At 44.4% G+C, this 13571-nt stretch overlaps 1 protein-coding gene across 2 annotated transcripts in view; it reads right to left on the reverse strand.

Moving 5' to 3' along the window:
• Positions 1 to 9373, reverse strand: part of DGKQ (diacylglycerol kinase theta) — a 93135-nt gene extending 83762 nt beyond the window's left edge. The window contains exon 1 of one of the 2 annotated variants that reach the window (XM_083816208.1): positions 9104 to 9373. In XM_083816208.1, coding sequence (XP_083672334.1) covers positions 9104 to 9296 — 193 coding nt within the window. In that variant the 5' untranslated portion in view covers positions 9297 to 9373. The remainder of the gene's footprint in view (positions 1 to 9103) is intronic. The other variant, XM_083816207.1, reaches the window with a different exon arrangement.
• Between the last annotated feature and the right edge of the window lie 4198 nt (positions 9374 to 13571).

Below are 13571 nucleotides of genomic sequence, written 5' to 3' on the forward strand. Positions count from 1 at the left end.
AGGATACTTAACTGTCTTGAAGGGTGTTTTTAACGTTACAGTATTTTTACCTGCTACTTCAGCCTATTTCTGACCAAGGATTTGGCTGGGGAGGTCTGATGGGCCCAGCTGCTACTGGGAAAATGAGGCAGTGGTTAACTTCTTTTCATCATCATTAAAAAGGGAAACTACAGTTAAGGCAGTCAATGGCACAGAAACCAAAGCAAGAATTGCTTCACTTGGTATTGTTCACACAGGAAAGCCATCTTCACACAAGAGAAAAAAACAACAAAAGGAAACCATAGAGGAATAGATGCTGTGTTTCAATTCAAAAGCTCTTTTCTCAAAACTTACAGCTCTTAGGATTTATATTACAATGAAAGCCTGTCTCCTCCCTGCAATGGCACAAACAGCATATTCCCTCCCTGTGCCTCCCACAACATATTCAATATTTCACTTTTTTGGAAGGTTGTGCCTCTCTTCCTCCATACCTCCTCACTTTAGGTCGCCCACTTGGTTTCTCATTCAGCATCTACTATTTGCACAGTTAAATCTCCCCACAATCCAGGCGTCAAACATAATTGTGAGTGCCATTTCCTCAAGTTGTAACTCCAACCCCTTCTATGATAGTGTTGTAATTACTTTCTTGAAGGGCTGTTGTTGACACCAATGACAGTTCTCCAGGAGTGGATGAAGATGTGCTGCACACAACTCATGCATTCAGGCCAGGAACAACTATCCCAGTCTGGTACTATGGCACCAGTACATGCAATGGCCTCTGTCGCCTCCCAGAATTTCTGCATCAACTTGCAGAAGTATCTAGAGAGCTTTAAATTCCCTAAATATTTGTGAATATCCATGAAGTCTGAAATCCCCCTTTCCAGTCCTCCACATCAACACTGTTTTCAGAAGTGGTTAACATGAAAAAGCTGTTTTTCTTAGGTCATGCTACTCAACCCACACCTTTGCCTAACATTTAAAGGCTATTTTTGTAGCAGATACAGTCCAGGATGCTAACCCTAAACACTTTACCCTGCAAATTTGTGTTTGTAATGATTTACACTTTGGCATTTTAAGTAAGCTCCGAAGAAAATCTTTCATCTCACAAGAGGTATTTTCGATCCTGAAAGAAAGAAGACCTACAGTCTCAGAGGACTAGAATCACAGAGACATAAAATGGTGTGGGTTGGAAGGGACCTTAAAGCCCATCCAGTTCCAATCCCCCTGCCATAGGCAGGCATGCCACCCACTAGATCAGGTTGCTCAGGGCCTCATCCAGCCTCGTCTTGAACACCTCCAGGGATGGGGCATTCTCTGGGCAACCTGGTCCACTGCCTTACCACCCTGTTAAATAATTTCTTCCTAATACCTAATCTACACCTACGATCTTTCAGTTTAAAGCCATCACTCCTTGCCCTATCACTGCACCTCCTGACACAGAGTCCCTCTCCAGCTTTCCTGTAGGCCCCCTTTAGGTATTGTCAGGTCGCTGTAAGGCCTCCCCAGAGCCTTCTCCAGGCTGAACAATCCCAACTCCCTCAGCCTGTCTTCACAGGAGAGGTGCTCCAGCCCTCTGATCATCCTCATGGCCCTCCTCTGGACTCGTTCTAATACTTCCATGTTCTTTTTGTGATGGGGGCCCCAGAAGTGAACGCAGCACTCCAGGTGGGGTCTCACAGGAGCAGAGTAGAGGAGGAGAATCACCTCCCTCATCCTACTGGCCATGCTGCTTTTGATGCAGCCCAGGATGTGGTTGGCTTTCTGGGCTGCAAGTGCACATTGTTAGCTCTTGTCGAGATTCTCATCAACCAGCACCCCCAAGTCCTTCTCCTCAGGGCTGCTCTCAATCAATTCTTCACCCAGCCTGTATTTGTACTTGGGATTGCCCCGGCTCAGACGCAGTACCTTGCACGTGGCCTTGTTGCACTTCATGAGGTTCACACAGGCCCACCTCTCAGGCCTGCCCAGGTCCTTCTGGATGGCATCCCTTCCCTCCAATGTGTTGACTGCACCACACAGGTTGGTGTCATCAGCAAACCTGGTGAGGGTGCACTCAATACCACTGAGCCTTTTCATTCTACACCCAGATACTTCCCACATGCCCTCTTCATACTTGGAGGAATCTTAGCAATTTCCTTGTATTCTGCTGCCTTCTTTTGAAGCTCCCAAAGATTTCAGCACTGAGGAAGTATTCTCCTTCAAAACACTTAAGGAACTGGTTAGTAGAGCACTTCTATACTTACTGCTTAACAGAGCATACCAGTTCTTATCTCCACATGCTACAGAGAAAGTACTGCAGAAAAACGACAGTATCATTTCCTGAGTTACGTCACGACAAACCAAGGCATTCAAACATGACACATTCTGCCAAGTCAAAAATGCAAAGAGGAACAGAGATTTTTTTGCTACCTAATCTCACACTTAAACTGGAAGTCCTATTTCCTTACCAGTGTAATCCAATACTACCCTACAGAACAACATACTCCTCCTACTTTAACACCAGAAGTTCAAACCATTCAGTTTCTCCTAAGCACCTGTGTTTAGCAAAGTATTCAGAATGCCTCCAGCAATCTTCTGTCTGCAAAACCTCCAGGGACTGATTAAATTGTGGTCAACTCAAGTCAATTTTTTCTCACTTTGAGTTGCTTCAGATCTTAAACTATCTTGTTTTTACATAGCAAGTGGCATGAAATCTATATCATACATGTGTTATTAAAAAAGTCACCAAGCAGATAAACAGTACTAGCATACTGTATAATCCTAATCCTACTTCCACATAAATCATTCAAACTAAATCATTTAAATAGGAAAAAAGAAACAAAGGCATACAGAAAAATACAAACACACTCTTTTATATCTATATTCACATACACATATGAATATGCATATATGCAAACACGCACATTCTTCCAGATTCAAGAGAATAAAAATATTTAAAATAACACAGGAAGTGAAATGAGGGGTCGATTCTAGTCTATTGAGTTACAGACTTGATGGGACTTCCACAAGTGAGGTGTCAGTGGGACACAATACAATTTAAAGGGAAGAATACTTTATGCACACCTAGAAGAAAAAAAAAGTAGGCTTCCAGCAAGTTCCCTATCACACTGTGATAATGTAAAGATTAGTTTTTGCTCTTTGCTTGGGTGTGTTTCCTAACAGCCTTCTCTCACAACTTAAAAGCACCATCAAGCAAAAAGACTGGAAAAAAGAAAAGAAAAAAAGAACAAGAGGTGATCAGAAGACATCATTTTGTCATTTAGCAGGGCTGTATGCTAGACACACATCCTGTTCTTTCCCCACGCTGCAGCTGAGTCAAAGTAAATACACGAAGGTAACTTACTCATCTGGTTTCGATAGGCGTTGCAAAAGCAGTTTCTCCAAAGGGGTTTACCCAAGCAGGCAGGGACTTTGAGCCAGCTCAGGATGGACCTCACAGGCAACAAATGGCCTGGAAAGACGACAATTTGACGTGATGAAATGCAGCATTAGAAACAACTTTGGGAGACATGTAACATAACCAAAACACAAAAGTCATCTGGGGACAATTTGAGTCAAAGATAGCTCAGGAAAATGCTGACACCTGAGAAAAAAGCTCCAAAGGAAGAGAATCAGATTTCTGATGCGATAGTAAGCAGAAAAAGCAACACTGCAGATGAGTTCTAAAGTGTACATAATAAAAGAGGAGAAAACAGTCAAGCCAGGAGGAGCTTTCCCCAAAAGAGCACTCACTGAAAACAATGCAGGAAAATTCCTTATCCTTGGACTTGGAAATCAGAACAAGAGAGAGGGAAAAAAGAATAAAAGGCAACACTAGAAACACCTGTTATGAGCTTTCAAGAGGAGAATGAAAGCTAAAACAACTGCATGTCATCCTGCACTGGACAATAAGCAGGAAACCCCACCTCAGGACCAGCATCTTTGCTTAGGTTAGTCAATGTCCATCACATATAACAGGTCCCTTGTTGTAAGGCAACTGCCAATGCAACGTGGTTGCTTAGTGGGGTTATTTCATGTAGGAAACCCCAGGATACTACGCATAATGCTACCACAGGTTATTTTAGGAAAACATTGACATAAAAGCAAAATCACTACTTAAAAAAAAAAGTGCTGATGACTAAACCCAAAGGAGCACAGAGTAATCACACAGAGAGACGTGCGTCACTGGGGGAGATGTGCTACATCCCACTTTAATACAAACTCCTACATCTAGAAACAAGGAATGCACACCACCTCTGGAGAAAGGGAAGGGGCTACCACAATGCACTGACTCCCAGAAAGAAACCGGACCTGAGCTGTGGGGAGTGCACACAAATATCTTGGAAAGTAGGATGAGAAGAAAAGGATCAGAAAGGCACTTCATGCCTTTGTAGACACAAAGTACAGACCTCGCCTCTGATTGAAACAGTCTATCCAACTTTTTAAAGAAAATGCTGTTAAGGGACTCAAGTACAGCGTTTGGAAAACGCTTTACAAGGAAAGCCTTGGAGTTCAATGTGCTTTGTTTATCAGAAAAAAATAACTAGTCAGGCATTCATCTCCCACACAACTGCAAGAATGAATAGAAGGCTTTTTAGACCCTTTACACAGTACAGCAAGAACTATAGTCCGTGGGAAACTCACCAGAGGAAGACTGAAAAAATTTCTTGCAAGAGGAAAGGAACCAGAGGGTATAAGTCTAGAAGGTGGCTGAGGAATACCTGAACATTTTAAAAATAAGTAATACTAGATGAAAGATTGGAAAGAAAACCTGCAGAGAACAAGCTGCAGCCCTCAGCTACTCCACAACATGATGGATTGATGAGCACCTTCTTTATTACTTTTGTCATTTAACACCAAGTCGGACTGAGGCAGTGACAGAGATGATATATAAACGTGCTGCGCAAAGCCTGGTATTGGATTACTGGCTTTAACACTTTCTGCAGCAAGTTATTTCCCACCTAATTTAGTTCCTGGACTCAAATGTAGGTCTACTCCATCAACACAAAATATAGCTTCCAGCTACACGAGCTGTGCTCATCCTTGCAAAGTTCCCCATACCTTCTTTTGCATCACTGATGGTGACAATGACATTTTTCTCTGAAGCACTGTCAGAGGGAGAGGGTGAAAAGAAAGAAATTCTCTTCAATGCAAAATGGATTATCCTCCAAATGCAGACCGGTAAATAAATTGCATTTTTCCTTATGTCAGTCAGTGTTCCCAGCTTTTTTCCCAACGTATGTTTTAGCTTGACCAGAACTGAGCTAAGTTTCTGTCTCAGAGTTTCTTTTGGAGTTTTATTCTTGTTTGTTTGTTTTTGGGGGTTTTGTCTTATTTTTATTTTTTGACTTTGTGTTTGTTCCTCAGATGGATTCAGAGCTACATGGCTCAATGTAAGTTTTAAATGCAGCAGTCACATCTACACAGCAACACTTCAACCACAAACTCACATCGCACCTCAACATCAAACACCTATTGTCGCACTGAAAGGCCTCACCACTGACAAGGAACATGCTGCAGAACAAAGAAAGCTAGTACTGAAAATTAAAACTGATTGTGGGATAGAAGCGAGATTTTACTGTGGTTTTACCTCCTTGCAGCTTTTATTTTTAGTTTAAAATGCAACAAAAGCAAGCCAAGCTCACTGGAAGACAGAATAATTTGTTTTTCTTTTGAACTGCAATCATTAAGACCTTCTGGGGAATCTCATAGATCATTCACTTCCCTCAAAACTAAGCTGAACCAAACCAGCAGGGTCAAGGATGTTCCAGCTGCCTGACCCAAGCACAGAATTAACCAGAAAGGATGAGAGTTCAAGGGGATCACTCCTCTTCTCTGTATTCCCTGCTGCTGCTTCCATATCTCTGAAGAGAGAAACCGGCTACGGGTCCAACTCCCAGATTCAAACTAAACCAGGATCAGAATACTTACTCACCCTCCGTATTTGACTCCAATTAGACAGAGCAGTCTTCAAGTGGAAGAGTTGCCAGGCAGAAGATGTCCAGAATGTGCATCTCCAGACCACTGCAGAGATGCTGTCCGAACATCTCCCTGTTCTCCTAAACCAGCAAGACACAGCGTGCCTTGCCCATGTCTGGGACGTGCATATTTGAATTACAGCAGCTTCACCTAAAAAAAATCCTTCATGGCTATGTTTTTAATGGAGGGGTTTATGACAAACTTCACTCCAGTTCACCATTTGCATTGCACTCTGCAAAAGTTGAAGTGCTGTCAGACAACAGTGGAACCAACCTAGGAGAAACAGGAATTTCTGTGCCTTGGAGTAAGTTTGGAGGTTCTGCTTAGAATAGAAAGCCTTAAAACAAAAACAACAAGGATGCTATTTCCCTAAGTATTACTTCACTTAATGCTTTCATGTCTAGACAAGCACCTTATCTGCTTGAATGACATTTTCTTAGTAGAAGTGGGTACAAAATACACAAAAAAGACCCTAATAGTGTCTTCCAATAAATGCTCTAGTAAAAGAGATAAAAATAACCTAAAAATGACTAAATAATTCTGTTTAATTTGCCAACCAACTTGCTTATTACTTAAATCCCTTACATCTTACCTTTGGCTAAAATAAATCAACTTAATTTCACATTAGAAAGATTCATGGTACTAAAAGATTTTGTAGCCTCCAGAACATACAGGTCATAGAATCATCCACAGATCTTCCTACACACATTTTTTTTTTAAAAAAAAGATATATATTAAAAAAAAGCATTGTGATGAGAATGTATTTATTGGTAAGATAGATATAAATCTAAAACTCCAAATTCAGTATTTGCTCAAAAGAAACCAAACAAACAATTTTTTGAGTGTATGAAATTAATGCCACTACCCATAAGAACTCAGCTGTCTTTGTTTCATATATAGACTTTACGTATTGAATAGATTTATATATTGAACTTGTAGGATGCAGACATGCATGTACAGAAAACTAGCCACTTACGCGCTTCTTCCCTGACAAGCCTGAGGAAATTCAAAACGCACTCAAAACTGAAACGACCAGGCTTTGGAAAGCAAGATGAATACAAGAGAGTCATTGTTCTTGTTGCAATCAAAACATCACTTATTCTTTCACATACACGTACTTATCAAAGGAAGTGACAGCTACAGTGTAAAGTGGCAAGAAAAATAAAGAGTCATTTAGAAAAGGTTTATGGAAAACAAATGTGAAGAAAAAAAAAAGGGCAAACAGATCTGCAAGCCTGGTTGACTGAGATTAAACTAAATATGTGCACAAAAGCATAAGACAGTAACATCTTCAAACTCAACTTAGTCCACATGGGAAGACTACCAGCTTCCACCTAAAACATCACTTACAAAAATACCTATGTGGCTCCAGCAGGAGAGCGGCAATTCTCCCCAGATGTGCCTCCCTTCTCGTGCAAAGTTATGGTGACAGCACTCCAGGTCCTACACTGGAGAGGTGAGCTTCACCTTAAAACAGAGGGATTAGATGCAGGATGCTCTGTGCCTTATGTGAAGAGCATCGGAGCATCTCTCCTCTGTACTTTTCAGACTCTGCATGAAGAAAAGGGAAGAAGCGCTCATCTTGGCCCACACAGCCAGAAATGTGTTAAGCATTCATTATACTTTCCTGTATTTTGGTAAACAGCCACATAACCCGCGTGGGCATGTGCCAGTCTGTGCTGAGTAGTTTGGTAGGTTTACTGAAAAACTCCATAGACCAGAAAATGCACATACACAAGATGTCATTTTCACAAGGCCAAAAGCATGATTGCAATTAAAACTCAAATCCAGGACATTTAGGCCATACAACTGCTCAAAGCAATGACTGGCAAGCTCTATCCCCCCTGCCCCTTTACTTTGGAGGAGTCTTATCTGCAGCTTGCTCAATTCTCTTCAAAGTCTAGAAGCTTTCAGTTTGGTCCAGACCAGTTTTGACCAAAACACAAGGATCATCAGGTGACTGAGTACCTGAAAACAGAGGATTTGTAAGAGAAGCTGTTGCAAATCCACCCAGAGAAAGGCCACAGAGCAGCTTCATTTTGAAGCCTGCATGCCGTTCATCGAAAGGAGCCCAGCTAAATAGGAGATCAGCTCAGCTGCAATTACACCTGTAATCCCAGTCTCTCTGGGGAGGAGAAAGAGGAGATAGCTATTATCCACCAAGTTTTTCAGTCCACCGCAAACGTTTCCTTCACTAAAAGCAGGGTGGGTTATTTTTGATTTTTTGATCAATGTGGCACTCCTAAGAGATCACCCTTTTATTACTTTCCATAGAACAATGATCAAATTCCACTAGTTAAAGCAAACGTGACAGGGAGGTAATTATTAAACAGAATTTACTTCAAATACTGTTTGAGAAAACGCATTAGTGTTCATTAAATAACCCAGAAAGAGTGAGCTGCCAGGCTGCTTAATGAGGCACCGCGATCTGCACACAGCTGTCAAAAGCAGCCCCAGTCAGCAGATAACACATCAGGTATTTGTGAAATCCATCGTTTAGCAGCGAGTTACCAGAAAAGAGAAACACAGCGAGGAACACAGCCGATTGAAAACAGCAGGAACAAAGCAAAAAAGAAGAAAACAGAGTTTTTTGACATAAGGACACACGCGTGTCCTGTGATATTACGCTCTTTGCTATATGGAGATGCGCGTACCCTGTGGTACTGTAGGTATTTCCCCCCAGATTTTGAGCAGGGAATGTCACGGCTAACGAAGGCTGCGAATATTTTTCTCTCCCTGGCTACCTCTCGCACACACTTGTTTAGGCTGGAGGCTTCAGACGGAGGTTTTTTAGAGGCAACATCTGAGCCGATGTGGCTTGGCAGCAACTCCTCAACGCGCCATCCCGAGGGCAGAAACCCCTCGGAGGAGCCATCCTGGAAAGCGAAGGAAGGGAGCAACCACTCCGGACATCCAGCTTCCCAAACTAGGAAAACACCCCCAACTGGAGCCGGAGGAAGCCGGGGGGGGGGTATTTTCAAGGCTGTGTTTTGGTAAAAAGCGGGCCGAGCTGCGATAAAGCCTCTGCTGCGAGGTGCCCGCAGGGGTGCTGAGTGCCTCGCAGCAGAGCAATCGCGGGACAGGGCAGCGCTGAAACACTCCAAACACCCCCAAAAACCTTCCCCACCACCACCCCCTATTTACTCGCACCCCCCACACCCCTTACCCTCGCACTGGTAGCCGGCCAGCCCCCAGATGAAGTCGGTGCAGTAGTGGCAGAAGGTGGGCTTGGTCAGGGTCACCCTGCGGAAGCCGTGACCCGGCGGCACGGCGGACGGCGCCCAGCCGCGGCACCGCCCGCCCAGCACCGGGCTGGAGCCCGGGCTGCCGCCGCGCACCGACCGAATCCCGTCCGCCATGCCCGGCTCCTCGCCGCCCGGCACCGGCCGCCGATCGCCCTCGCTTCCGCCCCAAGCGGCGGCGGCGGCGGCATGGGGCGGGCGGAGGCGGCGCTCCGACGAGGGGCCTCTCCGTGAGGCGCCGCGCCGCCGCCTGCCGGCCGCCCGGCGGAGCGGGGCCTGCCGGGGGGGAACCCGGGGGCGAGCCCAGCCCGGAGGAGCCGGCCTACCCCTGGGGGAAGGCCCCGTTTGTCAAAATCACTGTCCAAAAAAAAAAATTAAATAAATAAATAAAAAATCCCCCCGAAAACCCTTTGAGGCAGCAGCGAGGCGGAGGAGCCCTGCTCGCGGGGAGGCCTCGCTCCGGCTCGGTGTGTGACATAAAGCTGTGAGATGCTTGTTAAAGAGACCCAGTTTCTTGCTGTCTCATTAAGCCGGACAGTTTTTGTGACCTGGACCTAGCACCGTTTGGAAATGCGCAACACTCGGGAGGCTTTCTAATGATGTGTTTGGGTGAAAGAGAAGGCTTGCCGTGGATTTTTCTGCCTTCGACTCTCAACAGCTCTGCCTTTATGAGAAAAGATAATTACTGCCTAGCGATCTCTTTAGCACTTAATCCTTTATAACACATTTTTCTTGTCACTCTTCATGTCCACTTCATCTTCTTAGTACTTCTTATTATAGTTTTGAAAACTGCACACCAGGATTTTTCCTTCCCACCAGTCTTCCCTGCCTCTGAAATACTGCTATTTCTTTGTTATTAAATTAAACAAAATACCGTAGCAGCAATACGCTGGGACAAGAAAGGAAGCTATGCCATTGGATTTCGTATACCTGTATGGGTTTACGTGGCAAGGTTTTGGTAGCAGGGGGCCATAGGGGTGGCTTTTGTGAGAAGAATCCAGAAGCTGCCCCATGGCAGATAAGGGCCCCGCTGCTGACCAGAGCCGAGCCAATAAGCTACGTTGTTTGCACCTCTGTGAGGGCATATTTAACAAAGGGGAAAAAAAAACCTGCAGTGGAACAGCAGCTGGGAGAGAGGGGTGAGAGCCAGCCCTGCAGCCCCCAAGGGCAGTGCAGCAGGAGGGCAGGAGGTGCTCCAGGCACGCAGCAGCAGTTCCCCTGCGGCCTGTGGAGAGGCCCCTGGTGGAGCAGGCTGTCCCCCTGCAGCCCATGGGTCCCACACGGAGCAGATCTCCACGCTGCAGCCCGTGGAGGAGCCCCCGGTGGAGCAGGTGGACCTGCATTAAAAGAGGCTGCAGAAAACCCTTTCAGTTGAATATGTGTGCGTGCTGAATACAAAGAATGAAATAAAGCCCATAATGACAGGTGCTGTCTTCCAAAAACTCATCCTCACTTTGGTCTGTGTGAAAATCATAGAACAAGGAACACATTTCTGGGCACATGAAGGAGAAGAAGATGATCAGGAAGAGCTGGCGTGGGTTTACCAAAGAGCAATGATACCTGACCAGACTGGTTTTCTTCCAGGACAAAACAAGTAGGAGGGGAGAGCAGTGAAACGTTGGCTTCAATAAGGCTTATGACATGGTCTGCCACAATATTCTGATATCCCAGCTGGGATATTCCGTGTCCAGATAGGTAGACAACTAGATGTGTAAAAAACCCGCTTGGATGGTTGGCACAGGACATAGTGGTTAATGGTTTATACTTGAAAACTGCCTGGAGGCCAGTAACAGGAGGAGTGCAGCAGGGGTCTCTCCTGGCACCTGTCACGTTTAGGATCTTTATCAACAAAACAGAGAAAACGGTGTGGAGCACAGTTGTTGAGTATCCACATGACATCAGGCTGGGGGGAACAGTTATTACACTGCCATCCAGAGGGACATGGACAGGAAGAGGAAGGGGCAAGCAGACAAGGGCTCTGCAGAAAAGGTCCTGTGTGTCTCACCTGTGTGTTGACAGTGAGCTGAATACGAGCACCCTTGCAACAGTAAGGGTCAACAGCATCCTTGGCTATATGAACAGGAGCACAGCCAGTAGACCTAGAGCAGGGATTATACCCATCTCCTCAGCACTTATCAGACTGTGTCAGGAGTATTGTATCCAGGTTTGGCCCCCAGTACAGGAAGAAAGCACAAAGACAAATTGAAGCAAGTTCAGTGGAGAGCCACCAGGATGGCTGGGAGCTGGAGCACTTACCATGTGAGTGGAAGCTGAAGCCTGCAGAAGAGACAGCTTCAGGGGGACCTTATGGCAGCTCCCTATTATCTGCAGAGAGGTTTTTGAGAAGATGGAGCAAGGTTCTTTATAGTGGTGTGTGCTGGCAGGACAAGAGGCAGTGGTCATGACTTCAAACAAGAGCCCTTCGAGCTGGATATAAGGAGAAACCTTTCCACTGCAAAGGCACTCAAGCAGAGAAGCAGGTTATCTAAAGAGCTTATGCCCTCTCTGTCTGAAACTTTTCAAGACCTGACCAGATATACCGTGAGCAGCCTGGTCTGTCCTCACTTGTGATATATATTATGTCTCACTTGTGAGGTCAGATATTAGACTAGCTGACCTGAGATCTGTTCCAATCTTAATTTTCCCGTGATCTTATTTTTCAGAAGGTTACACTCAGACATTTCAACTGTGAATGGACCTCAATACACATACAAGCACTTTCACTTTTAAAGACATGTCTGGGTTGTCAGTTGGTACAAGCTGATGTAGTTCCTCAAGTTTTATCTGTGTACAGTGGCTGAGAGTGTAGATGTTCACAAAGGCCACCAGAATGCAGGGAGACTACAGGTACATTTAAATTCCTGTTGAACACAGAGAAAGGGGAACTAAGACTAAGAGAGTCTGTTTGCCCTTACATCTGTGTGCCTCAGCTCCCACATACTGTATTTCAGTGCTTTAAAACAATCCGAGTTTGATGTATCAGAAAGTTTATCTTTGACAGCAGTTCCAAGATGCATGACAAAAGGTTTAATTAGATTAGACTTGGCAGTGTTTTTTTTAGATGGAGTTCAGTGCTTTTTGCCAGATTTGTTCTTTGGGACTTTTCGTCTTGTTCAGGAGGGGAAACCCCTTCCCTGTTTGCTTAGCCCATGTCATTGTACTCTCACCTACCTAAAAAGACCCCTTCTCTTGCTTTTCTTCAAGAACTCATCTACAAAACATCTTGCCTCAGCCGTTCAGTTAACCTGCCCTACCTTAATTTTCCAAATAGACTGTCCTCTTTAGCAGTCATTCTTTTGTACGGATCAAAGGACGGAGGCCCAAGAGTTGGAAAGCTGAAGCTTCTGTGAACAACTCTTTCCTATGATCAGGGAAATACGCTGAACTGCCTCATGAGGACAGTTCAGAATTTGGCCCTGTTTCAAAAGCTTGAGGAAGTAATTAATACATATTTTTATACAAATGTGAAAATGAATTCAATGAACAGTAATTCAGATACATTACTGCATTAGCTGCCAGTGCAGGATTTTCACAAGGTTTTCTTGAAGTTACCTGTGAAATGGTAGTTTGTATAGTTAAGGTGTAAATGACCATCTAAAATTCTGACTATTTTTTCATGTCTAACTCCTCAGATGCATATTTATATGCTGTAACACAAAGGCATGTGTGACCTATATTTGTTGTGCTTTAACTTCCATTCTTATCTCTGAGCAACCAGTCTAATAATTCAAAACAACCTAAACCATCTGATTGTCTTCAGCCACGCCTGTTTCCACCTCCACTGCCAGCAGCCATGGAATATGGCAGCATTTGAAGGATAGCCATACTTCCCATTTCACGTATTATAATGAGGAGCTAGTCCTTGACAGCTGAGAAGAGCGAAGTAAGAAATTATTACCAGAGGTGTCACATTGATAAATACGATAGCTCTCTAGAGGTGTCTAATAACACTTCCTGACTCAGAGCTTGGTCATCTTAACTGCAAGGTTTCTACCACCTTTATGTCTGCACTCAGGATCCTCATCCAAAAAGAGAAGAATGATAAGATAGCTGGAAGCAATTCCAGCTTTTTTTTTTTTTTTCCTATCAAGGTGTCCTTTATAAGCAGGTCATACACTGATCTTTATAAAAAAGTAGTAGCTAAACTCTTTTTGAAGACAAAACAGCAGTTTGCCTGAGCCAAAGAGGACAGAGTCCTCTTTGCAGCTAGCATGACTGTCTGCACTCACAAACGCAGGAACCTGCACAGCTAAAAGAATAAGGGCAGTGTTACCTGTTTCAAGGGCAGTTACCTGTTCTGGAAGTGTCAAAACAAAAACCTACCCAGACCAAAGAAACAGTTTCTATGAGGTGGCTGGATCGTAGCAAACCATGGAAAATGGATGCTATTGT

Source organism: Anser anser, assembly GCF_964211835.1.
Source record: "Anser anser genome assembly, chromosome: Z".
Lineage (NCBI taxonomy): Eukaryota > Metazoa > Chordata > Aves > Anseriformes > Anatidae > Anser > Anser anser.